At 50.4% G+C, this 27,423-nt stretch overlaps 2 protein-coding genes across 3 annotated transcripts; one reads left to right on the top strand and one right to left on the bottom strand.

Annotated features, from left to right (window-relative positions):
- Positions 1-237: 237 nt before the first annotated feature.
- On the bottom strand, positions 238-20,745 carry NOSIP (nitric oxide synthase interacting protein). Its single transcript, XM_072771342.1, has 9 exons — positions 20,591-20,745; positions 6,596-6,666; positions 5,918-6,023; positions 4,783-4,864; positions 3,046-3,205; positions 2,837-2,955; positions 2,494-2,681; positions 2,264-2,372; positions 238-2,103 (listed from the first exon to the last, which is right to left on the bottom strand). The coding sequence occupies exons 2-9, from the start codon at positions 6,663-6,665 to the stop codon at positions 2,032-2,034; spliced, it is 906 nt and encodes a 301-aa protein (XP_072627443.1). The 5' UTR covers position 6,666; positions 20,591-20,745; the 3' UTR covers positions 238-2,031.
- PRRG2 (proline rich and Gla domain 2) lies at positions 20,562-27,280 on the top strand. Of its 2 annotated transcripts, none has more exons than XM_072771401.1 (7): positions 20,562-20,746; positions 22,516-22,613; positions 22,802-22,977; positions 23,123-23,162; positions 25,217-25,352; positions 26,229-26,381; positions 26,687-27,280. In XM_072771401.1, the coding sequence occupies exons 2-7, from the start codon at positions 22,529-22,531 to the stop codon at positions 26,703-26,705; spliced, it is 609 nt and encodes a 202-aa protein (XP_072627502.1). In that variant the 5' UTR covers positions 20,562-20,746; positions 22,516-22,528; the 3' UTR covers positions 26,706-27,280. The 2 variants fall into 2 exon arrangements, with proteins under 2 accessions (XP_072627502.1, XP_072627493.1); XM_072771392.1 differs by lacking the exon at positions 20,562-20,746 and adding an exon at positions 21,433-21,565.
- The last annotated feature ends 143 nt before the right edge of the window (positions 27,281-27,423 follow it).

The raw sequence follows: 27,423 nt of genomic DNA, 5'->3' as shown, positions 1-27,423 counted from the left end.
ACCTCTGTGGAGAAAAGGCAAGGTTTGTTTCCACTTCCTTTGCTCCCTTCTGCTGCTGTAGCTGAAGCTGTGGTTAGACTCTTGTTTCCTCTCCTTGTCGCCTTTGAAACCTCAAAGGAAACTACTCTCTTTGGAGCGGGGACGTTGATATGCACCCCGCCAGCTCCCCACACAGCGTGTCTCGAAGGGCCCGTGAATCGTGGGATTTAGGTTCCTTGTGGGAATAAAGGTGCAAGATTGGGAATCCTTGAAGCGTTTATTGGGGAGGGGGGGTGTTCTGAACAAACATGAACAAGACTGGAGTCCTGGAGTGGGCTGGGAGAGATCGGGAAGGACCCAGGGGTGGTTGTAGACTCTTGAGAAAGGGGCTGAAGATTGGGGGCATTCTAGGGATCAAGGGGTGACCTGAAACACTCTAGGTGGAGTTTGCTAAGGGGGAGAGGTCTATGGGGTGATAATGTGGGAATACCTGTGGGAGGAGAGGTACAGATAATGGAAGGAAGGGCAGGACTGGGGGTGGGGAGGTCTCTGGAGGTGGTTAACTTCTAGGTGAACTTGGCTTTCTGCTACAGCTTTGAGTAGTGACTTTGGGCAAGTGTGTTTTCTCAGACTCAGTGAGCTGTTCTGTGAAGTGGGTACAAGCATCCTTCTCCCAGGATTGTGGCCAGGACTCAAGAGGATTATAGATGTACAGGCCTGGAGGGCAAGGGCTCCTTGAATGCCAGCTGCCACTGGGCCAGTTCCCAGGGATTGGGGTCCCAAGAATCAGGTGTGAGAGCTCTTCAGAACAAAAGGAAGGTTCTAGGGATCCCTGGGTGGCGCAGTGGTTTGGCGCCTGCCTTTGGCCCAGGGCGCGATCCTGGAGACCCGGGATCGAATCCCACGTCGGGCTCCCGGTGCATGGAGCCTGCTTCTCCCTCTGCCTATGTCTCTGCCTCTCTCTCTCTCTCTCTCTCTCTCTGTGACTATCATAAATAAATAAAAATTAAAAAAAAAAAAAAGGAAGGTTCTAGAAGTATATAGGGGAGCAAATTCTGGGTTCCAGGGGCTCTCCAGGGTGCAACGATGAGACTGTCCACCCCTTGCTACAACCTTTCTCTGAAGCCAGATGTACTACTACGTCCTGCACCAGACAGGGGCTCCACCGAAGAAGAGCAGTGAAGCATACTTCCTCGTTCTTTGAATCAGGTCTGGGCATTAGATGAGACCTCTTAGTTTTAGAGAAGTGAAAAGGTAGAGATTGTTCACTGAACAGAACAGTATGTTCCGTGGAGTGAACCTGGGAGGAAGACCTGGGAGGGCAGAACCTAGGTATCCCTTGGGGAGGCAGGAATGTTAAGTCTTTATCTTTCTGATCTTACCCCAGCTCTGTATGCTACTTTGCACACCGTCCAGGGCTGCTATTGTGAGCCAGTGGTCATGACATACAAAGCTTTTAAAAGCTGCCCCTGTGCTCCAAGACAAATGCAGGCAGGCCCCCCAGACCCCAGGCTCTGCAGCCTCCTTGTCCCTGCAGGCTCTGCTCCTCACACCTGCCAGGTACTGTGTCCCCTCCAGCAGTCTATGCAAGCCATTGGACAAGGACTTTCTTCTTGCTCTTGGCCTCCCGGCAGTCAGGTGTCAGGGAGGAGGGCTCCTGACTGCCTTCTCTAGACTGGGTGGCAGCTGCTGGCTCTCACCGCATTTTGTTTCCGTTGGGTGTTTTACCACACTTTACTTTTAGAGAGGTATTCCGGGACATCGAATCTGGCATAACTCAAAAAGATGCGAGGGGGTTTCTACTTAGCCTGTTAAAGTGGTGCCTTCCTGTGGTCGCGCTTCAGATTTCGGCTTCTGGCCCAACGTTAACGCTGCCAGTGTGCATTCAGTTCGGATTTTACTCTCAACATAATAAGCCCACGCCTTCCGATTCCAGTCGCTGCAGCAGGTACAGGTGGAGGGCAACCTGGGTGGCCCCAGGGCTCTGGCGCAGCCAATGAAGGGACCACAAGGCCAGTGAGTCCAAGCCTGTTTATTTGGTCTTCCGTGCGCTCAGGCCTGCATCACCGGCCTCGACTTTTCAGCCTGCAGCTTCACGCCGGAGCCCGCGAAGCCTGTGCCGCCCTGGGGAGGTGGGAACAAGGCCACCATGGAGGCAGGTCGGGCCGCGGGGGCGGGGCGCGGAGGAGGCAGGCCTCTCCGGAGAGGGCGGAGCCAGGAGGGACGGGGCATGCAGCAGGGGCGGGGCCTTGAGAGCGAGGCCTGGGCATGGGTCAGTGCTCACCCGCTGCAGCACGATGATGTCGCGGTCTGTCAGCTTCTCCCCGTTTACCGGGTCTACCATGTCTTTCCGAATCAGCTTCTCCACGCATTCCATGGTGACCACAGCCCCACTACAGTGAAGGTGAGGGTGGGAGGGGCCACGGATCAGAGACCCCGCCCTGATGAAGGTAGCCCCACCCCACCCAGCCCTGCCTGGCCCCACCAGCCCTGGATCCTCTCCAGGTGACTCACGAGGGCCGCAGCACCGCGCAAGGCGTGGCGTTGCTCAAGCTGTCGCGGGTCACGGCACACACGTAGCGCTCACTGCGTGTGATGAGCCCCACGCGGTCCACAGAGCTGTCGAGCGGCGTGAAGCGCACAGGTGTCAGGTCCGACATACGCAATGGCTTCCCGGACATGGGGCAGGTCACGGTGCGAGACTGCGATGGGCAGAAGGGAGGCAGGGTTAGCAGGCCAGGCTGGGGCCAGGTGTAGGGAGGATTGGGGCGTCCCAGGCAGGAAAGGGGGCGCTCAGGATCCTGGAGAACTCTGGCCCTCTGGGTCCTAGTGGGCACAGAGTGCTGGGGATGCTCACAGGCTTCTCCAGCTTGGTGGCCTTGGCCTCGGGGGTCAGCGACGGGATCCAGAAGCTGGGCAGTGCTTTATCCTTGTCCTTGCCCGTAGGGCCTGCACTGGACCCAGGTTGGGCATCATCTGCAGGGGGAAAGGGGTGTAGATGCCATGCCCAGGAAGGCGCCCGGCCCCGCAGGAACCCCACTCACTTCCAAGTCTGCCTCTCCTCACCTGAGGTCGTCCCAGAGGCGGCCTTCGATGTGAATGGGTTGAGGGGCCGGCTCACGATGGCTGCCTCCTTCTCCAGGAAGCCCCGTACCTGGTCCTGGGCCGCAGCCCGCTGCAGCTCTTTCTGCTCCTCACGCCGGGCACCACGCTGCTTCTCATAGGCCTGTGGACAGCCAGAAAAAAGTGGACCATGCATCTCTCTGTGGGTTGTGACTCTGAGGGTGGCTCTTCCCATTTCACAGGTGGGTAAACTGAGGTCTACAAAGGGGACCATCCCGGCACTGCTCATAGAGGCTAGTGGCTGCCAGTGTGTGATGCTTTAATCTGCTGTGATCCATGGTGTGGCTCTGCTGTCCTTGCTGGTCCCTTCCCCTATTGCAGGGCACGAAGGTCACTTCTCATTTAGCTGGTTTGGGACTCAGTGGCTTCTCCACTCCAGCAGAGTGGCCAGCAGCTTGGCAGGAGACAGACGCCCAGACATAAACCTTGTCTCTGTCAATGATGAGCTCTGTGGCTTCCAGTAAGCTGTGACTTCTCCTGGCCTGTTTCTTCATCTGTAAAACTGGCTAACGATGGTGACCTACCTCAAAGGTTCACTGGGTTATACGGGATGATTTTTGGAAACGCTTAAAACCTTGACACATACCTGACACATAGTAAGTGCTCAATAAACGTATCTGTGGGCCATGTTTTTTTTTTTTTTTTTTTTTTTTTTGTGGGCCATGTTATATTTTACAGCATATGTACTGTGTGTAGATCCTCTGTCCCATTCTCAGGCAAGTTCCAGGAGAGTAAGCACCCAGGCAGCCACTAGACCATGCAGAGGTCATGGACACTGGGGAAGCCACTTGCTCTAGACAGAAAGCTCTATGAGAATCTCACCCTCAGTGAGTTTCCGGAATGCTGGGAAGCCTGGCAGGAAAAGGGAGGGAGGGGGGCCAGCTGTACCTCAAACACGATGATAAAGGGTGTCCTTCCTATCCATGAAATGAGTTCACCCATGAAGAGTGGACGTGGCTCCACATAAATGCCTCAAGAATCCTGCACTGGGAGAATCTCCCACATGCCCTGCAGCTGATTTGGCCCTGTCCGCCCATTTTATTTATTTTATTTTTATTTATTTTTAAAGATTTTATTTATTTATTCATGAGAGACACAGAGAGAGGGCAGAGACATAGGCAGAGGGAGAAGCAGGCTCCATGCAGGAACCTGATGCGGGACTCAATCCCAGGACCCCAGGAACACTCCCTGAGCCAAAGGCAGACACTGAATTGCTGGGCCACCCAGGCGTCCCGGTGTCAGCACATTTTAGAGCCAATGAAACCGAGGCCCAGAGAGGTGAGGAGACATCATTAATTCAACATATATTCATGGAGAGCCTAGGGCCATGGGGTGGTTAAGAGTTTTGTTCCCTGCCCCTGGGGCCTGCTGTCTAGTGGGCATGAGTTGGCCACATGCAGAATCATAACAATGACAAATGTCAAGACAAGAGGTGACAAGGGGCAGATCCCTGGGGTCTCTGGACTAGCAGGAGGTCAGTGGAGGCAATGCCTGGGCTGAAGTCTAGAGGAGGGTTTAGCCAGAAGTGGGAGGGGACAGTGCACGCGACAGAGGGAACAGTGCTAGCAAAGGCCCAGAGGGAAAAGGAACTCAGCTGGGAAGCCTAGAGTGGCCGTGCTTGTGAGATCAACATCAAAGCCACCTGCCCTGCCTGCGCCCCCATACCCCCATCCCCATCACCTTCATCTGCCGGGCGATCTCCTTCTTCTGGTGCAAGATATACTCTAGGATTGCCTCACGCTCATACAGGTAGCCATCTGGGCTGTAAGGACAGGATGGGTTGAGAAGTGTCAGCTCCCTACCCTGGGCACCCACTAAAGCGTCTTGCAGACAACAGGCCATTCAGTGCTCAAGTGTGGCTCCCTGAGGTGAACCAAACCATTTTCACTCTTCTGGCTTTATAATCTGCTCTGGTGTGTGTGTGGAGTGGGGCGGGGGGGGGGGGGGAACCTTGTGCAGGCAAGGGGTAACTCAGCAGGCCCAGGTGATCCAACCCCTGCACATTCCAGAGGACTGGCTCTTGACCAGCATCCAGGAGGGAACTAAGCCCCTGGATTGTGCTGATTGATAAAAGTATCTTAGTTCACCTGGGACAGGGTGAGGGCTTAGGCTGTGTGGTCTCAGATAGATCTCTGGAGGGATTGAAGACCAGGTCAGCCCCATGGAGGTCAGCCACGCCTCCAGGACCAGCCTCTAATATAATCCCTAGACACTGGGGCTCGGGTGGGCTTCCCTGGTGAGCAACACTCCTGCGTGTTGTCACACGTTGTGGGGAGACCAGCGCTGTCCGTGTGATTCTATCAGGAGAGAACAACTGGAAGCTCGCTCCTATTCCCTCCTGGACTCTGCCCCACGTGTCTTCTCCCCTTGCTGACTTAACCTCCACCTTCGTAGTGGAACAAGCTGTTACGGACTAGAACCAACTCTCCGAGTTCTATGCATCCTTCTAATGAACCCCTCAACACAAAGGTGGCCTCAGGGACCCTTAACCACAGTCCGCTCTCATCACTCTCTGCAAAATGTACCCGTAAACTAAGCCCATATCCAGTCACTGGACTAAGCACTTTACACCCATTCTCGCTGAAGCCTCTGCCAGGCCGTGAGGCAGGTAATGGTAAGCGCTCCACACACGAGCTGTTATTATGCGCCCAGCCATGTTCTGAGGGCCCTACTCTCTATCCTTTTCCACACCCCATGGAACACATTAGGATGACGCCCATGTCTCAGCTGAGCACACAGGCTCTGAGAGGTTAAGGGGCTTGTCCAGACGCCCCACCCCTGCATGCAGCGCCCTCCATGCGGCTCCCCAGCTCACGTGACGACAGGATCATGGCAGGGCTGCAGAGAGAGGCAGCAGCAATCGAAGTCCTTGACGGCATCCCGGCTCAGTCGAATGTTCTGGGTCCCATAGCCTGAGGCCGCTGGGGATGGAGACAGACAGAGGTGATGGGGGGACAGGAGATGTGCCCCTTGCCAAACCCAAAGAGAAAGGCACAGAGAGAACTTGGGGGTGGTGGTGGTGGTGGGGAACTCAAAGAAACAGGGAGTCAAGAGCTTGGGCTGCGTGTCTGTGTTAGGAGCAGGGGCATGACCCACAGGAAGGTGTTAATCCAGAGGGTAAGTGACAGGCCCTGTCACTGAGGCAGCTGGGTAGAGAGGCTCACCGCTGACTCCCCTCTACCACCCCGCCCCCCCCAAACCACTCATGGGCCTGTATGGACTCTGGGCCTCAGTTTCTGCCTCTGGAATGTGGCCGTGACAATGTGATTCCTTCCTCAGTGGGTAGTTGGGAGTCTTGGATGAGTTCACATACAGAAGTGCCCATTGCAGGGGTGGGAGCGTGTGGGATTGCGCAGGCTCTTCCCCATAAGGTCAGGACCATCAGTCAGAGCAAGGCAGGGGGAGAGGGGAGAGACATGCCCAGAAGGCACAACCAGAGGTCCAAGGGGATGGTGACTTCAAGATACACCTGTTCCCCTGCCAAACCCAATACCTGTGTCCTTCTTCTTCTCGTGGTAGGTATAGACGGCCCCTGCCGTGCAATTCTTGCCATGTCGTGTCATCCTGAGGGAAGGAGGGAACAGTTGCAGGGCTGTGGTGGGGGGGAGTCCACAGGAAAGACGGGCCCTTGGAGCTGGTCTGCCCCTACCCGCCCCAGATACAGAAACTGGGGGTGGGTCAGGGGAGGACGGTCTTACAACATGGAGTGGGAAAGCAACACCCATACACTCCAAAAATGAAGTTTTTTTACTTTGCAAGTTTTTTGACCTTTTAAAAAACATTTTATTTACTTATTCATGAGAGATAGAGAGGCAGAGACATAGGCAGAGGGAGAAGCAGGCTCCCTGAGGGGAGCCTGATGCAGAACTTGATCCCAGGACCCCAGGATCATGCCCTGAGCCAAAGGCAGATGCTCAACCACTGAGCCACCCAGGTGTCCTGACTTTTTCACTTTGAAGAAAGATCTATGCTTTGTTTGTGGAAGCAGGCCTTGGAATGGGTATACCCTGTGAGTTACTCTGAGATGGTAGAAGGAGGGTTAACTGAAATCCAAGAAAATTCTAGCAGCAGGTGAGGAATGCTGTGGCTCCTTATGCACAGGGGGGAAGTGGGGGTTTTGGAGATGTTCTGCTCGGGGTGTGTGCACATGTGTGTACCTACCGGCTCATGGCAACTGAGTGCAGTTCTTTGGGTTCACCTACTCTATCTCCTGGGTGGGTGAAATCATCCGTAGTTGAAGTGAAATCCACATCATGGTGGAAGTGTTGCCTAATGTTTATCAATGGCACTGGAATAAATTCGTGTTTTTGAAACGAGCATTCTAGCAGAACTAACTGTACACAGAACACTGGCCAATCAACAAGAAGAAAACCTAGCTACCCAGACAAGAAAGGGAGCAAAAGATGTGAAGAAGAGGCAATCTATAGAAGCAGCAGCTCAAAGACTAAGGTGAGTGTGGAGAGACATTCAAGGGCAGCCTGGGTGGTTCAGTGGTTTAGTGCCGCCTTCAGCCCAGGGCCTGATCCTGGAGTCCCAGGATTGAGTCCCACGTCGGGCTCCCTGCCTGGAGCCTGCTTCTCCCTCTGCCTGTGTCTCTGCCTCTCTCTCCGTCTCTCATGAATAAATAAATAAAATCTTAAGAAAAAAAAAAAAGAGAGACATTCAAAATTCTCCTCAGGTGGAAACAATAGTAAGATAGCACTCGATAGGTGCCTGGGTGGCTCAGTGGGTTAAGCGTCTGCCTTTGGCTCAGGTCATGATCTCAGGGTCCTGGGACTGAACCCCATATCTGGCTCCCTGCTCAGCAGGAGCCTGCTTCTTTCTCTCTTCTCTGCTCATGCTCTCTCTTGCTATCTCTCTCTCAAATAAATAAAATCTTAAAAAAAAAAAAGACAGCACTTGATACCTATCATCAGGCTGGCGGGAGAAAATTTGAAAGCTGGGTAAGACCAGGGCTTGGGGAGGACACGTGGTCAGTCACAGGATCCTTGGGCATCTCAGCGGGGAGTAGCTAGGGTCAGGCTCTTGGAACACAAGCTCATGGAAGTTTAGCAAAATAAGCGCAGGTGATTCTGCACTTGGGTGATGTGCCCCAAAGACATACTTAGAGACATCCCCAAGGGAACATACCCAGGGATGTCCACAGTGGGTTAGTTATTCCAGAGGGGAGTCAAAGGCACCTGGATGTCCCTTCCTGGGAGAATGGGTGGTAATGGCCTAACCTGGAGACTACCCAGCTGTGAGAAGCAACCCGCTAGATGTGTGCAAGGCATCACAGGTAGATGTTAACACAATACTGGGTATAGAAAGTAAGGGGAGAAAAGGGGAAGAAATGAAACAGGATCGCTAACCAATCTATTTGTGCCCAAGATGGTACATATATTTTTTTTAATTTTATTTATTTATTCATGAGAGATACAGAAAAAGAGAGAGAGAGAGAGAGAGAGAGAGAGGCAGAGACACAGGCAGAGGGAGAAGCAGGCTCCCTGCAGGGAGCCTGACATGGGATTCAATCCCAGGTCTCCAGGATCAGGCCCTGGGCTTAAGGCGGCGCTAAACCACTGAGCCACCCGGGCTGCCCCATATATATTTTTTTAAGATTTTATTTAGGGGGATGCCTGGGTTCTATAAATAAATATTTTATTTTATTATTAATAAAGGTTTAATAAATAAAGATTTTATTTATTTATTCATGAGAGACACAGAGAGAGGGGCAGACACAGGCAGAGGGAAAAGCAGGGTCCCTACAGGGAGGCCCATGTGGGACTCCATCCCAGGACTCCGGGATCAGGCCCTGAGACAAAGGCAGATGCTCAACCACTGAGCCACCAAGGTGCCCCAAGATGGTACATTTTTTTAAAAGTTCATACAAACAAGAGGGTATGCACTGTGCATACTAGAGTGGTTGCCCATGTGTGAGGTGGGGACTGACCAGGGGCTGGAGATATAGGAGGGGGCTGTAGGTTACAGGGATCAAGGATTGGGCAAGATGACCTTTAGCCTGGGCTTGAGTCCAGGCTTGGCCCTGCACTGGCTGTGTGACCCTAGGCTGGCCATTTCCTTTCTCAGAGCCTTGGTCTGATTTGGCAAAACATAACCACGGGATCTAGTTGACAGAATTGGATTGTTGTGAGAACTGAATGAGTCCTGCCTGGAGCCTCATGGCACATGGGGAGTGTTTGGGAAATATTCTCTCTGGCTCTGTGGCTGCAAGAAAGATTCAGAAGGCTGAAGTGGGGGTGGGGCGCAACCAAGGGCTCCCCAAAATGTAAAAAGCAACTTTGTCTTTATTCCCCTCTTCTGGTCATCTTCCGCAACTTTCCTTTCCCATTCAGTATATGTGCTGCCTAAGCGAGAACTTTCTTTCCCATTCAGAATTGAAATGCCTATCTCTTGAGCCACGGATCTCGTTCTCCCCCTACTGGCGTCTTCCCTCAAAAGCTGATTTTTGGTCTCCTAGGTACATTGACAGACTAGATGCAGACCTTAAGGATGCAGTTTGGTGCATTTTGACAAATGTATATGCCTTTGACCACCACCCCAGTCAAGACCCAGGACACTTCACCCCGGTGGTGGCCGCTGTGCTGCTCACAGAAGCTAACCTTTCTGAACAGCCTAACTTGACCCACGGAATGTCCTCCAACTTTCCCTCAACCCCCAAGCTTTTGAGCAGATGTCCAGCACCTGCTGTCTCCCCTGGCTCACCTGCCACCCCCTCCTCCCCCGGCCCTCTGGCTTCCGCCCCAGCCCCCCAGCTGCCACACATGAAGGTCGCACTGACCTCCTCCTAGACAAATTCTCCACTCTATTCTTAGTTGTCAACTGCCTTGACCCTCTGTGGTATTTGGCACCGGGCTGCTTGTCTTGTGGCCAACAACAGGGGTTTCTGCACTCTTTGGCTTCTTGGCCAGGGACATTTTCCCTCCAAGAGTGAGCAGAGAAGCTACAGAAGGAGCATTTTTTTTTTTTTAAACTTAGCCAGGCAATAATGGGAAAAATCCCACAGAGCAGTTTGATCCCTGACCCCATACCAACTCTGCGCCCCCATCTCATCGACTGTCCAACCTCAACCACTCTCTGAGATCTGTCCTGTCACCATCTCCATTTTGCAGATGGGCAAATTGACACTTGGAAGTGAAGTTGCTGCCTAGGGCAGTGGTCCTCAAAGTCAGGTCTGGGGACCCTAGGGGGGTTCTCTAAAAAGCTTTCAGGGCAGCCACAAACCATTTCCACAATATTACTAAAATGTGTTTGCCTTTGTTACTCTTATTCTCTCCGAAGTGTACAGTGGAGTCTTCCAGAGACTGTGTGACACGAGAAGATGTCATTGCTCTGACCGCTGACTCAATGTGTGCTTGCGCATCCTTGGGTTTTAAACATTTTAGGGGCATCTGGCTGGCTCAGTTGGGATAGTATGCAACTCTTAATCTTGGGGTCTTAGGTTCAAGCCCCATGTTGGGTGTGGAGCCTACTTAAAAAAAACTATTTGGGGGGGGACTGAGTGGCTCAGTGGTTGAGTGTCTGCCTTTGGCTCAGGTCATGATCCTGGGATTCTGGGACTGAGTCCCACATCAGACTCCCCACAGGGAGCCTGCTTCTCCCTCTGCATATGTCTCTGCCTCCCTCTGTGTCACTCATGAATAAATAAATAAAATCTTTTAAAAAATTAAAAAAACAGAGCAGGGGCGCCTGGGTGGTTCAGTCGGTTAGGCATCTAGCTTCAGCTCAGGGAATGATCTCAGGGTCCTGGGATCAAGCCCCACATCAGGCTCCCTGCTCAATGGGGAGCTTGCTTCTCCCTCTGCCTATGTCTCTGCCTCTCAATCAGTGTCTCTCATGAATAAAACAAAAACAAAACAAAAACTGTTTTATTATGCTAAGTGAAAGAAATTTGGCATAAAAGGCCATATATTATAGGATCACATGTATACGAAATGTCAGAATAGGCAAATCCATAGAGACAAAAGTGGATTGGTGGTTGCCATACGCTGGGAGCAGGGGAAATGATGAGTAACTGCTGATGGGTACAAGGTTTCTTTTTGGTGAGATGAAAATGTTCTGGAATCAGTAAATGGTGATGATTGCACAAAATAGTGAATATACTACTTTACATTTTTTAAAAAGATTCTTATTTTTAAGTAATCTCTACACCCATTGTGGGGCTCAAACCCACTACCCCAAGATCAAGAATCGCACACTCAGGCATCTGAGCCAGCCTGGTGCCCCACGAACACATTATTTTAAATGGATGAAATTTGTATTATGTGAATTATATCTTAGTAAAACCCTTTTTAGCATCAGTCTTAATTTCTGATGCAGCAAATATTGATAGGTAGGATTCACATAAATGAAAGTTCTTCAGAATCCACAGTAACTTTTAAGAAACTGAGACCAAAGAGTTTAAGAACTGCTGGCCAAGTGTTGAAGGGCTGGCAGGTGGCAGTGCCAGGATTTCTCTGGAAGTTGAGCTTTCACCCACCATACTGTATTGTCTCCTCATTAAGGCCAATTTCTTTCTTTTCTTTTTTCTTTTCTTTTCTTTTCTTTTCTTTTCTTTTCTTTTCTTCTTTTCTTTTCTTCTTTCTTTTCTTTTCTTTTCTTTTCTTTTCTTTCTTTCTTTCTTTCTTTTTCTTTTCTCCTTCCTTCCTTCCTTCCTTCCTTCCTTCCTTCCTTCCTTCCTTCCTTCCTTCCTTCCTTTCTTCCTTCTTTCTTTCTCTTTTCTTTCTTTCTTTCAAGACTTTATTTATTTATTCATAAGAGACAGAGAGAGAGGCAGAGACATAGGCAGAGGGAGAAGCAGGCTCCCTGTGGGGAGCCTGATGCAGGACTCGTTCCCAGGACCCCAGATCACGACTTGAGCCGAAGGCAGACAGATGCTCAACCACTGGGCCACCCAGGCATCCCAAGGCCAATTTCAAAACACAAAATAGAACTATTGGGGATCCCTGGGTGGCTCAGTGGTTTAGTGCCTGCCTTCGGCCCAGGGCATGATCCTGGGGCCCCGGGATCAAGTCCCGCATCGGGTTCCCTGCATGGGGCCCGTTTCTCCCTCTGCCTGTGTCTCTGCCCTCCTCTCTCTCTGTGTGTGTCTCTCTCATGAATAAATAAATAAAATCTTAAAAAAAAAATAGAACTATTGCCATCTGATGTCACTAGCGTTTCAGGGAGGAAACATCCAAAACAAGAGCCACATATTGTCAACCTACTTTACAGAGGAGAAAACAGGCTCCCAGAACTCCCCAGCTAGGAACCACAAGAGCCAGGGTTCAAACCCAGGCAAGCAGGGTGTGGAACTGCCCTCTTAACCACATGGCAACTGTGAGTCCTCCCAGGAAAGTTACTACCTGAGAACATAGGCCAATCCATTCCTTTTTTGTATGAAGGCTTCAAAATCCAGAGTGTATTTTCCTCTTTCAACCCATTTCAATTCAGACATGAAATTTTCACTGGAGATGCTTTAGGTTTTGTGATATACCACTGCAAAGGTACATTTATATACCCCATTTGTTCTGAGAAAAGTTTTCCAATAACCGAATCAAGTATTGGTGCCTAAATTTAAATTAATTAAAAGGAGGAGTGCCTGGGGGTTCAGTCAGTTGGTTGGCTGCCTTCAGCTCAGGTCATGATCTCATGGATCCTGGGGGTCAAGCCCCGTGGGCTCCTTGCTCAGTGGAGAGTCTGCTTCTCCGTCTCCCCACCCCCCAACAAATACACACTTAAAATCTTTTTTTTTTTTTTTTTTAGATTTTATTTATTTATTCATAAGAGACACACAGAGAAAGAGAGGCAGAGACATAGGCAGAGGGAGAAGCAGGTTCCATGCAGGGAGCCTGATGTGGGACTTGATCCTGGGACTCCAGGAACATGCCCTAAGTGAAAGGCAGACGCTCAACTGCTGAGCCACCCAAGCATCCCACCTAAAATCTTTTTAAAAAATTAATTAAAATGAAAGAATTAGAAAAGTCAGTCTCTCAGTCAAACTAGCCACTTCTCAAAGCGCTCCACAGCCTCTTGGGACTAGGGGCTCCAGCTCAAACAGCACCGCGACAAGATGGGACTTTATAAAACCATGACCATGATGCCATCAAGTGAATGATTTCGTAACATCTACTATCGTCTGCTGTTCAAACTACTGATTCTCTCCCGACTGTCTTTTTCTGCAGTTGGTTTGCTTGAATCCTGAACCAGTGGTACCTCACCTTTTGGTGGGACCAGAGATCCCTTCGAGAACCTAGAGAATGCTACCCACCTCTCTCCTGAAAATGGTGCATGCCAGGCCATTCTGGGGGTACAGAAGCTTTTGTGTTAAAGGAAAACCAAGGGACTAAGTACATTCAAGGAAATTAAAGACAGAAACAGGACATGATGTAAGCAGTACAGAGAGAGTTCCCTAAGAGCCAAAGTGTACATTTGAGACACTCTATTAATAATGGCTGTTAAAAAAAAAAAGCCACCCCCCCCATCAAAACAAGGCTGATGTTTAAGAGGTCTGATGAACCTAGCCCTGTCTGAAGCATTTTACACATATTGAGTTCACTGAATCCCACAACCACACACAAATGGTTGCTACAAACAAGGAAACTGGCATAGAGAAGGTGCCCAACATCCTGCAGCAGAGGTCTAACCCAGGCATCTGAGTCTGTGGCCTTCACCATCAGCCTGAGGAACTGTGCTTGACTCTGAGCGAACAGTGAGACAGCTAGTGTGTGCCTTGCTCTCCCCCTGGAAATTCTGCCCTCTTTTTCCTTCTAGGCTCCATCCAGGAATCCACTCCCATGGGAAGCCTGTCTCTCTAGGCTGAATGAGGTGATCCTTGTACTCTGATAATGCCCTGAGTTACCTCCAATATAGCGGCCACTTCTCAGGATTTTCCACTCCAGGCTAGGAGCCCCTGGATGGATGGGCCCAGGAAAGACCCTAGTCTGGGTCCCAGAACTGTCTGGCACCTGGGTGGGCTCGGATATGTCATGAGAGGATCAGTTAGCTGCTGCTGACTCTTGATCTCAGGGTGGTGGGTTTGGGCTCTGTGCCAGGGATGAAGCCTAGAAAGAAAAGAAAAGAAAGAAAAGGAAAGAAAGAAAAGAAAGAAAAGAAAAGAAAAGAAAAGAAAAGAAAAGAAAAGAAAAGAGGAGAGGAGAGGAGAGGAGAGGAGAGGAGAGGAGAGGAGAGGAGAGGAGAGGAGAGGAGAGGAGAAAGAAGAAAAGAAAGGAAAGGAAAGGAAGGGAAGAAAACCAGGGGTGCCTGGCAGGCTCAGTGGTTAGAGCATGCAACACTTGATCTGGGGGGTTATGAGTTTGAGCCCCATGCTGGGTATACGGATCACTTAAAAAAAAAAAGAGTTGCAAAACCATTTTGCATCCATTGATGACATAGTTGATTCGGGAAGGGGAGATGCCATTCAGAGAAAGGTTGAAGAAACTGTAATATCGCAGGGCACTAACACCCCGTAGCAGAAAAGAGAAAAATATAACAATGGAGGTTGGGGCTCTTCCTACCTCTTATTAGTCAGCTAGGGCTGCCAAAACAAAATATCACAAGCAGGCTGGCTCAAACAACAGACATTTGTTTTCCGGAGACATTTATAGTTCTGGAGGTTGGAAGTCCAAGATCAGGGCGCTTGCATGGTCAGATTCTGGTGAGGACTCTACTCCTGGCTTACAGATAGCTAGCCACCTTCTTGCTGTTTTCCCAGGTCAAAGAGTATGCTCTCTGGCATCTCCTCTGGTAAAAACACCAACCCCATGGGGTAGGACTCCACTCTTACAACCTCATTTAACCTTAATTAAATCCAGAATGGCCTATCTCCAAATAGTCACGTTGGTGGCCAGGGTTTCAACATATAAAGGGAAGGGAGGCGGGGGGGGGGTTGCACATTCAGCCCATAAACACCACTTGAAGCCCCTGATCAATCTCATCAACCATATCCCGTCTCATGTCCTGTTGAAAGCGGGCAGGACAACCCAGCGTTAGGCAACGTGAAGCTACTAGCTCTAAAATAGTCATGCCAAAATAGCTGAACCTAAATCTCATCAAGGCTTGAGATTTAATTCTCTGATTCCAGGAAATTCAAAGGATGTAGTAGGAAACGACCAAAAAGGCTCAGACAGTAAAGATTTTTGACTTTGTGGCTGACAGGGCCAAGTCACAACTACTCAACTCTGCTCTTGTATGGCAAGAGCAGCCATGGATATGTGTAAATGAATAGGCATTGCTGTGTTCCAATAGAAGTTCCCTTATGGACACAAGACATCTGAATTGCATAAATTATCATGGGTTACAAAATATTATTTTCCTTTTGATTTTTTTCTAGTTGTTCAAAAATGTTAAAACCTTTCTTTTAAAAAAATATTTTATTTATTTATTCATGAGAGACACACAGAGAGAGGCAAAAACACAGGCAGAGGGAGAAGCAGGCTCCCCATAGGGACCTGATCCCGGGACCCCAGGATCATGACCTGAGCCAAAGGCAAGATGCCACCCAGGTGCCCCTGTTAAAACCATGCTTAGTTTGCAGGCTACACAAAAACAAGTGGGAATTGCAATCATATGTCTGATAAGGGAATTGTATCTAGAATATACCAAAAACTTACATCTCAGTAATAAAAAGACAAATAACCCAGTTTAAAGATGGGTGAAGAAGGGTGCCTGGCTGGCTCAGTGGGTAGAGTATGTGACTCTTGACCTCGGGGTTCTGAGTCTGAGCTGAGTGTTGGGTGTGAAGATTACTTAAAAAAATAAAACCTTTAAATAAATGGGGGCTCCTGGGGGGAATCCCTCGGTGGTTCAGTGGTTTAGCGCCTGCCTTTGGCCCAGGGCGCGATCCTGGAGTCCCAGGATCGAGTCCCGCGTCGGGCTCCTGGCATGGAGCCTGTTTCTCCCTCTGCCTGTGTCTCTGCCCCCCCCCATGTCTATCATGAATAAATAAATTAAAAATAATACTAAAAATAAATGAGGGCTCCTGGGTGGTTCAATCAGTTAAGCATCTGCCTTCAGCTCAGGTCATGATCTCAGGGTCCTGGGATCAAGCCTCATGTTGGGCTCCCAGCTGAGCAGGGAGCCTGCTTCTCCCTCTCCCTCTCCCCCCTGTTCCTGTTCTGTTAAATAAATAGATAAAACCTTTAAAAAAATTAATTAAGGGATCCCTGGGTGGCGCAGCATTTTGGCGCCTGCCTTTGGCCCAGGGCACGATCCTGGAGACCCAGGTTCAAATCCCACATCAGGCTCCCGGTGCATGAAGCCTGCTTCTCCCTCTGCCTATGTCTCTGCCTCTCTCTCTCTCTCTTTCTCTCTCTATCATAAATAAATTTAAAAAAATAAAAAATAAAAAAAATTAAAATAAAACTAGGTAAAGGATCAGAATAGACATTTCTCCAATGACGTCTGACAAATAGCCAATAAGCACATGAAAAAATGTTCCACGTCATTAATTATTAAGGAAATGCAACCGAAAAACCACAATGAGATACCAGTTCACGCCCAGTAGGATGATTACAAACAAAAAGGTCAGGGCACCTAGGTGGGTTAGTCGGTTAAGTGTCCGACTCTTGGTTTTGGTTTGGGTCCTGGGCTTGGGTCCTGATCTCAGGGTACTGGGATCCAGCCCTGTGTCAGACTCCATGTGCATGGAGCCTGATTAGGATTCTCCCTCTCCGGGATCCCTGGGTGGCGCAGCGGTTTGGCGCCTGTTTTTGGCCCAGGGCGCGATCCTGGAGATCCAGGATCAAATCCCACGTCAGGCTCCCGGTGCATGGAGCCTGCTTCTCCTTCTGCCTATGTCTCTGCCTCTCTCTCTCTCTCCCTGTGTGACTATCATAAATAAATTTAAAAAAAAATTTTAAAAAAATTAAAAAAAAAAAAAAGGATTCTCCCTCTCCTTCTGCCCCTCCCCTCATGTGCTCTCTCACTACAAAAACAAAACCAAAACCAAAAACAAACAAAAGTCGAGGGAGAACTACAAGGGTGGATAAATTGGAACCCTGATGCATGAACAGCAGGAATGGATGCTGGGGCAGCCACTTTGGCAAAGTCTGGCAGTTCCTCAAGAACTCCCATACAGAGTTATCGTCTGATCTTTTCCAACAGAAATGAAAATATGTCCTCACAAAAACCTAGAAACAAATGTTTGTAGCATTTAGAATAGCCAAAAAGTGGAAACAACCCAAGTGCCCATCAACTGATGAATGGCTGAACAAACTATGGTATACCTCAGACAAAAGAATATTATGCAGCCACAAAAAGAATGAAGTACTGCTACATGCTACAAAATGAAACATTTTGCTAGGGGCGCCTGGGTGGCTTAGTGGTTGAGCATCTGCCTTTGACTCATGTCCTGATCCCAGGGTCCTGGGACAGAGTTCCGTATCTGGCTCCCTGAAGGGAGCCTGCTTCTCCCTCTGCCTAGGTCTTTGCCTCTTTCTCTATGTCTCTCATGAATAAATAAAATATTAAAAAACAAAAAAAACCATTATGCTAAGTGAAAGAAGCCAGTTAAAAAAACAAACAAACAAACAAACAAACAACAAACAAAAAACTTGGTTTATGTGAAATGCCCAGATTAGATATACCCATAGAGACACAAAATATAGGGCAGCCCAGATGGCTCAGCAGTTTAGCGCCACCTTCAGCCCAGGACTGATCCTGGAGACCTGGGATCGAGTACCACGTCAGGCTCCCTGCATGGAGCCTGCTTCTCCCTTTGCCTGTGTCTCTGCCTCTCTCTCTGTCTCTCACGAATAAATAAATAAAATCTTTAAAAAAAACCAAGAGAGAGACACAAAATATAGTAGTGGGTATTAGTGCCGGAGTGGAGATGAGAGTGGGGAGTGATAGCAAATGGGTACTGGGTTTCTTTCCAGAGTGACGAAAATATTCTAGAACCGACTGTGGTGATGGTTGCACAACTCTGTGTATATACCAAAGACCACTGAGGGGTGCCTGGCTGGCTCAGTCAGTAGAGCATCCAACTCTTGATCTCTGGGTATTGAGTTGGAGCCCCACAGCGGGTGTGGAATCTACTTAAAAATCAAAAACCAAAAACAACAAAACCTCACTGAGAGGGGACCCCTGGGTGGCTTGGTGGTTTGGAGCCTGCCTTTGGCCCAGGGCGCGATCCTGGAGTCCTGGGATCGAGTCTCGCTTCGGGCTCCCGGCATGGAGCCTGCTTCTCCCTCTGCCTGTGTCTCTGTCTCTCTCTCTATGTCTATTGTGAATAAATAAATAAAATCTTTAAAATAAAATAAAATAATTTTTAAAAACCTCACTGAGTTGTATACTTTATTATTTATTTATGAATCATTATTATTATTTAAAGGTTTACTTACTTGAGAGAGACAGCAGGGAGCAGGGGCAGAGAGTCCCAAGCCAACTCCAGACTAAGCACAGAGCCCAATGCAGGGCTCAACCCCATAACCCTGAGATCAGGGCCCCGAACTGAAACCCAAGAGTCAATTGCTCAACCAAGTGAGCCACCCAACTGCCCCTATTTTATTATTATTATTATTATTTTTTAAAGATTTTATTTATTTATTCATGAGAGACACAGAGACAGACAGAGACACAGGCAGAGGGAGAAGCCACTCAGGCGTCTCTTTTTATTATTAAAGATTTTATTTATTTGAGAAAGAGAGAGCATGAGCAGGGGGGAGGGAGAAGGAGAAGCAGACTCCCCACCAGGCAGGGAGCCCAATGTGGGGCTCTATCCCAAGACCCTGGGATCATGACCTGAGCCAAATGCAGAGGCTTAATTGAGTAAGCCACTCAAGCACTCCTATTTCTTTATTATTTTTTAAAGATTATGGGGATGCCTGGGTGGCTCAGCGGTTTAGTGCCTGCCTATGGCCCAGGGTGTGATCCTGGAGTCCCAGGATCGAGTCCCACCTCGGGCTCCCTGCATGGAGCCTGCTTCTCCCTCTGCCTGTGTCTCTGCCTCTCTCTGTGTCTCTCATGAATAAATAAATAAAATCTTAAAAAAAAAAAAGATTATATTTTTAAGTAGTCTCTACATCCAACACGGGGCTTGAACTCATGACCCCAAGATCAAGCTCTGCATACTCCTCCAACTGAGCCAGCTAGGCGCCTCTGAACTGTAGACTTTAAATGGGTGAACTATATAAATAAACATAAATAAATCTGATTTTTTTTTTTTCGAAAGAAGGAAGTCAGCAGGATTTGGGTTTCGCCTGTTGACCCTTGGCACGGAGGCATAACTGAAATGAGATTACAAGGAAACAAAAAGACAAATTCAAACCCAGAGAGGATGATCAACAGAGTAAGTAATCCAGTTTCTTTAATAAATCAATTATGCCAAGAAGAATAAAGGGTGGGTGGAGGAGACTGTTCTAAATTAGGAGGAATTTAAGATACATAACAGCAATGACTTGACTGGATTCTGATTCAAACAAATCAAACTTTCTTTTAAAGGCATTTTTGACATGCAAGATTTGATTATACCAAGTAATAGGTACTATCCTAGAATTACAATCGCTTTTGTAAAGCATGATAATGGTAATGCGGTCACGTTAAGATAATATCTCTTGTTTTTTACACATGCGTCCTAAATTTTTAGGGATGAAATGTCACGATGGGTAGGATTTGCCTTATGTATTTATTTAATTAAAATATGCCAAGCCAGTATGGCAAAAATATTAATAATTGGTAATTCTAGGTGATAGGGATTCTTATATTATTCCTTAACTTTTATGTTAGGTTTAAACTTTTTTTTAAGGATTTTATTTATTTAAAAAAAAAGGATTTTATTTATTTATTCACGGGAGAGACAGAGAGGCAGAGACATAGGCAGAGGGAGAAACAAGCTCCCTGTAGGGAGCCTGATGCGGGACTCTATCCCAGGACCCTGGGATCACGACCTGCGCCAAAGGCAGATGCTCAATCACTTAGCCACCCAGGCGCCCCCAAGTTTGAACGTTTTCACAATAAAACAGTAAAGTAAAACCTTTCGAGGCCCAAGTTCACACCGACTCAACAGCAGCATCGGGATGAGAACCTAGACCAGCCCGACCTCAAAGCTCCACCGAGGAAAAACCCTACACCAACTCCCAGGTGCAATGGGCTGTCAAAAAAGGTGCAGAGAAGGCGGCGGTGGGCGGCGCACAATCTCCTCCGCCCTCCCTGTCACAGTCTGGGAAACTGAGGCAGGAAGGGGGTGTCCTTCTTCCTCAACTCCCACTCCCTAGACCCCCTTCCTCCCAAGAGTCTCAGTCTCTCCTTCCCCTGGGACCCCCACCCCGTCCCGCCGCCCTCTACAGTGCAATATCAACTCTCAAGAAAACTGCCGGAGAGGCGGGGCTATCTACAGAGGATGCTGGGAGACGTAGTTCAGCTTCAAACTTGGGGCGCATGGAGTGCTCTATTAATGATTGACAGGGAGTCGGGAATTCGAAACCCTGTGCCTGTCTCCCTCAGGACCCCAGGAGTCTAGCCTGCGGGAAAGCGATCTCAGTAATCCATCCCGCCACCGCCCAGGACTCACCTTACAAACGACTCCTCGTTCCTTCGTCGCCTCTTCAACTGTGCCCCTACACCGGAAAGGAGGGCTGTTTTTCCTCTCCGCTTCGCCCACTTCCGCCCGGCGGAAAAGACCGGAAGTAGAGCTGCCCCTAGCTGCCGAGATACTTCGCCTGACTTGGTAAGTCCTCCCTTCTTCTCTCCCTCCCTCCGGAAACGTGAGTAGCAGCCTGAAGGTTCCGGTTGGTGCAACTGGCGCGAATATGGGACACGCTTAGTATACGCTAGGCATCTCCCCGGGCGGGAGAGTTCTTGCTTATGCCGAGGCTTTGCGTCTCTCCAAGTCCGAATTCGAGGACTTAACCACATCATCTAGAGATTGGGAAGCTCACTTCCCCAAGTATATCAATCACTTGCTCCATGTTGAGAGACAATTGAGAAGGGACACTTCTGTCCCCAGTTTATAAGCAGAGCAATTGAGAAATCAGAAGTGAAAGACCTTTAGATCACATCAGGAAACAGGAATTTACTACAGCATCGTCCACCTATCCCCAGGGACCACGGCATACATTTCCTGCCAGTTTTTAGATATCTAGCTATCTGGAGACATTCATTTTGCTGGCTCACCCAGGGAAGCTTCCATCCTTGGGAGGCAAACAAGGGAACAGGTGCATATCCAATCCCCTGGGTGCCTCCGCGGTGTCGGTGTCTGGTGTCGGAGACCCTGGCTTCCCTACAAGGCCCAGAGACCTTAGGCCCTTCATACTAAGGTCCCTTTAAATACTTTGTCCCTTACCTGAGTCCCGCCCAGGGCAGGTAATCACAAACCCCGCCCCTCTGCCAGAGGCCGGGATCATCTTCATTACCGGGAGAGGGGCACCCCTCCTTCCTCTCCCCTCCCCTCTCCCCTGCCCCCCTCCCCCCCCATTAACAGCTGGCCGCAGCTGGCAAAGGAAGCCCCGATTACAGAGGAAGGGAAAGTGCTCACAAGTCTGGGCAGGTAAGTGAATGTCCCCTGGGGCCAGAGTCTGGCTTGGGGACCCTGGCCTCCTGGCTCCCTGCCCCTCTGGGACTCAGCCATTTGGGTCCCCCAACACCAGGAGTCCAGGACCTCCACTCCCTTCTCCCCCTGGACCCAAGAATATAGGCTGTTTGCCTCTCCTGCCCTTCCTTCTACTGTAATCTTTGATCTCAGTGGGTGGATGTGGCAATGGGCATAGGGAGAGGCAGGTATAGGAGAGGCAGGTATAGGTGGACATTACCAGGAAGAAAGGAATCCTGATCACTGATGAACATATTTATGAGCACCTACTATGTGCCAAGATTCGTGCTGGGTGCTGCAGACAGGGTAGAGAAAAAGAGAAGCTCCTGGCTCTGGTCTCTGGAGGCACACTACTTTCTTTCTTTTTTTTTTTTTTAATTTTTATTTATTTATGATAGTCACACGGGTGGGGGGAGAGAGAGAGAGAGAGAGAGAGAGAGGCAGAGACACAGGCAGAGGGAGAAGCAGGCTCCATGCACCAGGAGCCCGACGTGGGATTCGATCCCGGGTCTCCAGGATCGCTCCCTGGGCCAAAGGCAGGCGCTAAACTGCTGCGCCACCCAGGGATCCCTGAGGCACACCACTTTCACTCAAATCCTGCTTCACTCAAATCCTGCTTCTGAATTGTGCAAATTGTATGACCTTGGGCAAGTCTTTTCCTTCTCTGTGCCTCACATTCCTCAACTGTAAAATGGAGACATAGGGATAATAATAGCACTGCTGTGAAAATTAAACTGAGTTGATATGGTAAACTACCTTAAACAGTAGTCTAACTACCTGGCTCAGAATACAGGCGACATGAGTGTCAGCTATGATTGTTATCATGGACCACAGAGTCCAGTCCGGGTGACCTTGCCTCCTTCCCCAGGGGCTGAGGCGCTTGCTGTCTCTCCCACTCATGGTTTCAGGTGTTCATAAAATATGAGGGGGTACCCCTTTCTGCTGCTGCTATATCTAGGATTGACCACTTGCTTGGACACCTCGCCTGGTGAGGAGAAAGACCAAGGTGAGCACTTGGGGGGAGAGCTGGTGTCCAGACACAGACCTCCACCTTTCCCTGACTCCAGAACTCTTGCTGCTAGTCCCCTCCCTCCCCAGGACTCCATCCTTTTCCATCCCATCAGGTTCCTGCATGTCCCCAGTCTTAGAGACTCTCCATTTTTTCTTCCTGTCCTCCGTGTCCTTTGGGCGCAGAAGTCTTCCTGGACTCCCCGGAGGCCCAGAGCTTTCTAGGAAGCCGTAGCCGGATTCCACGAGCCAATCACTGGGACCTGGAACTGCTCACACCAGGGAATCTGGAACGGGAGTGTCGTGAGGAGCGGTGTTCCTGGGAGGAGGCGCGAGAGTATTTCGAGGACAATACTCTGACAGTGAGAGCCTCTCCAGGCCCTGGGATGTCCTGGCCCACACAATTCCCTCTACCCTGGGTCTCAGAAATGAGGGCGGTCTGCTGTAGGGGTGAGGAATCTCCCAGTTGATGTGCTGCCATTCCACCTGTTCTACTCTCTCTTCAAGGAGCGCTTTTGGGAGAGCTACATCTACAATGGCAAAGGAGGTGAGTGGGGTGGGGGTCCCCTTTTGTCCCATGCAGCTAAGGCAGCCCCTTCCTCTGCAGGTTGAACCAACATCCCCTGTCCCAAATTTGCCTCCTTCAAATTAACTCCATGCTCCTGGAGGTGGTTAGTTATTAAAAGAGTCCCCTCCTTTGAGACTAGAGCCCCTTCCTGAGGAACCCACCACAACTTTTTGGGAGGAGGTTTCATGTCCTTCGGAAGGAGGAAGTGCCTGTGTGTGGGGGGGGGTGGCGGTTACAGCTCTGGGGCCTATCAGGCTGACCTACCTGAGCCCCCTGCCCCAGTCCCCGCTTTGGAGTCCAGAGTCCCAGCCCCTTCTGTAGCTTAGTTGCTAGAGGGACTGCTCCCCATCAACAGCGCCTGGCCAGGCCAGGCCAAGGTGGTGGAAGCCTCTGTATCCTCACCTGACCAGGCTGCCCAGCCCCAACCCTTTCTGTGAGTTCTAAGGCCCCACCATGGCTGTAGTCTTGTTGCTAAGGGGGGACTGCTCCTTAGCAACCAGGCCTGGCCATGCCGGACCAAGGAGGCCCCCAGCACTCAATACCTGGCTGGCTTCCCCTCCCCCACAGCCCCATCCCGGCCTTGGCCTGGTTACCAAGGCGGCCTCCCTAGCAACCACACCTAGCCAGGCTAAGGACCCAAGGCCCACTGCCCAGGGAGGAGCCCCCTCCCTGTAGCAGATGCCCCACCCCCTCGCAGCCTGGTTGCTAGGGGGGGATGCCCTTAGCAACAAGCCCTAGGTCTGGGCTAGAGGCCTCACATTGGAGCCTGGTTGCTAGGGGAGGTAACTACCTCACTGCAGGCCTAGAGAGGCTTGGTAGCTCCTTGAATCCACCTGAAACATGTCAGAACCCGAGGGCCTGCCTTCTCTGTGTGCTCTTTGCTCAGGGGGTTAAAAGCCTGGGGTTTGCTGTTTGAGGAAACTGCATGACCCAGCGCTAAGGGAAATCTCCCCAGTGGCAAGACCCAGGAAGGCCTCACAGAGCTAAAAGATTGCTAAGCGCCTAGGGTCCTGGCAAAGGGTCCACCTGAGTTCTAGATGCTCAAAAATGTGTTACTGGGGAGGGGGGCTGGAGGCCCCGAAATTCCTGCATTGATAAATGAATTTTTCACAGCTTTCTGGTCAATTAAAAAACCTTCCTGCAGATTCTACTCTTCCTTCAGAGTTGAGCTCTCGTCCTTCAGTAGCCTGGTTGGCAAAGGGACTATAGTCCAGAGTGGGGAGGTTGCCAGATAAAACACAGGGACCCCTCCAACCAGTTAAATTTGAATTTCAAATATACACGAATAAGTTTTTTATTTTATTTTATTTATTCATGAGAGACACAGAAAGAGAGGCAGGGACATAGGCAGAGGGAAAAGCAGGCTCCCTGCTGGGAGCTTGACGCAGAACTCTATCCTGGGACTCCGGGATCATGCCCTGAGCCAAAGGCAGATGCTCAACCACTGAGCCACCCAGGCGTCCCACACATAAATAAGTTTTTTAGTGTAAGTATATTCTAAATACTCCAAGGGACATTCTTACACTAAAAATATTCATTGTATGTTTAAAATTCATATTTAAGTGGGTTCATATATTATTATTTGCTAAATCTGGTAATGCTCGGTTGGGGGGGCCCTGAAATTGCCCATCTGAGTTCCCTATCTTACCTTCAGTGTGTCCACCGACCTCTTAGCAGATGGATTTTGCTCAAGAGGGATGAGCCACACTGTGTTCAGGAAGGGTCCTCTATCACCGTAGGGATACAACTGCCATATTTTTGTCCCAGATGAACTACCAGACCCTATATGTGTTTGATCTCAATGAGTTTTCACAACCATTGGGGGGAGTCATCGTTACCATTTTACAGAGCAGTAAATGGAGGCTTAGAGAAATGAGTGTGTGGAGTTGCCTGGAGTCACACACCTAGGAAGTGGTCCCAGTTCTACTTTGGTTCTTGGCCTATACTCTTCCCTCAGGGGGGAAGGCATAGGGTTGTGTGTGGTGGGGAGTGACAGCCTCTGACAGAGTGCCTCCCCCCGCCCCCCCCCCCAGGGCGTGGACGAGTGGACGTAGCAGGCCTGGCTGTGGGGCTGACATCTGGCATCCTGCTCATTGTCCTGGCCAGCTTGGGAGCCTTTTGGTATCTGCATTGCCGACGGGGTGGAGGCCAGCAGCCCTGTCCCCAAGAGTAAGGGGGATTCAGAGAGAAGGGGCCCTGGGTGGTGGTGGTGGGGGAGCTGGAAAGTGGGATGAATAGAGGAAGGAGGAAGGGTGGACCTAAGGAGATGAGGCAAGGACCTAAGGAGACAGGTGGGTACTGCCTAAGGATCTGAGGAGACGACCACGTGGCCAGTTGGTCTGTGAGACTGTGTGTGGACGATTAGTACCTGGCTCTGCTCAGTACCTGGCACACTGTAGGAGCCCAATCAGTATCTGCTGCCCATCTCCACAGTCCCAGGTTCCTGTGTAATCATCACTCTGTTGTATCTGGTGAGGCTGTAGCGTATGGTCCCTGGGTACGTGTAATATGTCAGTTTCCATCTGACAGGCTGTAGCACGTGTGTGCACCTTCTGAGTTGTCTAGACTTGTCCTTCTCGGTGGGTCTAAGAAAGTGCTTGAGGGTCAGTCTTTTTTTTTTTTTTTTTTTTTTTTTTTTGAGGGTCAGTCTTGAAAGTATGGTGGGTCCGGGGTTTCTTGGTACAAGTGGCCCTTGAGTGACCTGGCGTATCTCTGTGTTCCGTCTGTTTCTGTGTCTGCCTCTCTGCAGTGCTGGCTTTTTCTCCACTGCTCCCTGTATCTAGGAAGGCATGTGTGTCTGTGAATAAGACTATGTCTCAGCAGTTGGTGTCTGTGTGTCCATCCCTGTGTGTCCACTGGGATGCTGGGGTGCTTTTCTGTGTGGAGGGTCTGGCTGCAGGTGACCCTCTTTCCCCCCGGTCTTTCTCCCTTCCACTCGTGTCCGTCTGCCACCCTCGGAGTCTGTGTCCCTAAGTCTTCCCGCCTTCTCCCAAGTCGCTCCATCCTGTAGGTTTCCACCGCTAACACTGTACTTTCTGTCCCCAGGGCTGAGCTCATTAACCCCCTGAGTCCCCTGGGTGATCTAGCCCCGCCGACGCCCCTGCCTCCACCCCCACCTCCACCCCCAGGCCTCCCCACCTACGAGCAGGCGCTGGCGGCCTCTGGGGTGCACGACGCACCTCCGCCCCCCTACAGCAGGTACTGGGCTGGGCTTCTACCCGGGGGTGGGGCACAGAGGAAGGAGGGGCGTGGGCTCAGGGGGCGGGACTTGGAATTTTGAGCTTATTATCCGGGGCAGGGCTTGGAGCGTGGGGGCGGGGCCCTATGCAATTGTCTGGGGGCGTGGCCCAGTGTTGTCTGTGTGGAGCCTAACGGGAGGGTGGGTCTTGGGCTCAGAGGGTCTGCGATTGGCTGAGACGCCCGCGGGCGGGTCGGAGTGGTCTTGCTTGAGGGGGGAAAAACAGCCGGGTCTTTGACTCCCGGCTGTGCCCCTCCCCTTGCAGCCTCAGGAGGCCTCGCTGAGGAGCTGCTTCGGAGCCGAGGTTCCCCAGACTCACAGCGGATTCCAGAGCCCCCAGGCCTCTTAAACTACAAAGCTGAGCTCGGGGAGTGGTGGGAGTAAGGGGGTCGTCCTGCCCGAGGCCTACCCTGGCACACGTGTTTCCGCCGAATACGGACGCAAGCATATCCCCCGCCAACGTGTTCCCTCGTCCCGGCTACTCGCGGGCCCCCCCACGCTTTGACTGTGGGGGTACCCGCCAGCCCCCAGGGTAGGCGTGCGTGGAAACTCGGACCCCAACGCATAGGTTGGGTATACCCACTCGCGTGAGTGAGCAGGTGTGACAAGGCCATCTCCCTTCAGTGCCACGGGCCACGCACACGCAGGGCCCTGCTTATGCACACATATGTTTTCGTACGCTCTCGGGCGCCCTGCAACCCAGGGAAAGGGTGGGGGGCACATTTGCAAGCGTGCTTTTCGGGGGCGAGCTCTCATTGCACCGGGAGACGGGAGTTGAGCTCCTCTCGTAAATGAAAATCCTTTGTAAAAGAGACACAAAGTGAAACAACGCAAAAAAATAAAAATAAAATGAACTGAATTGCATTCCCGGGCGCATCTGCGCGCGGCGGAGTTGGCTTTCTGTACAAACGCTGCGCCCTACACCCCCAGGCCCTGCTAGCGCTCTGTATCTCTCTCTCTCTCTCTCTCTTTTTTTTTTTTTTTTGCATTTGCACGGGATTG

Source organism: Canis lupus, chromosome 1, assembly GCF_048164855.1.
Source record: "Canis lupus baileyi chromosome 1, mCanLup2.hap1, whole genome shotgun sequence".
Taxonomy (NCBI): domain Eukaryota; kingdom Metazoa; phylum Chordata; class Mammalia; order Carnivora; family Canidae; genus Canis; species Canis lupus.
This window is presented reverse-complemented; position numbering and strand designations above follow the sequence as displayed.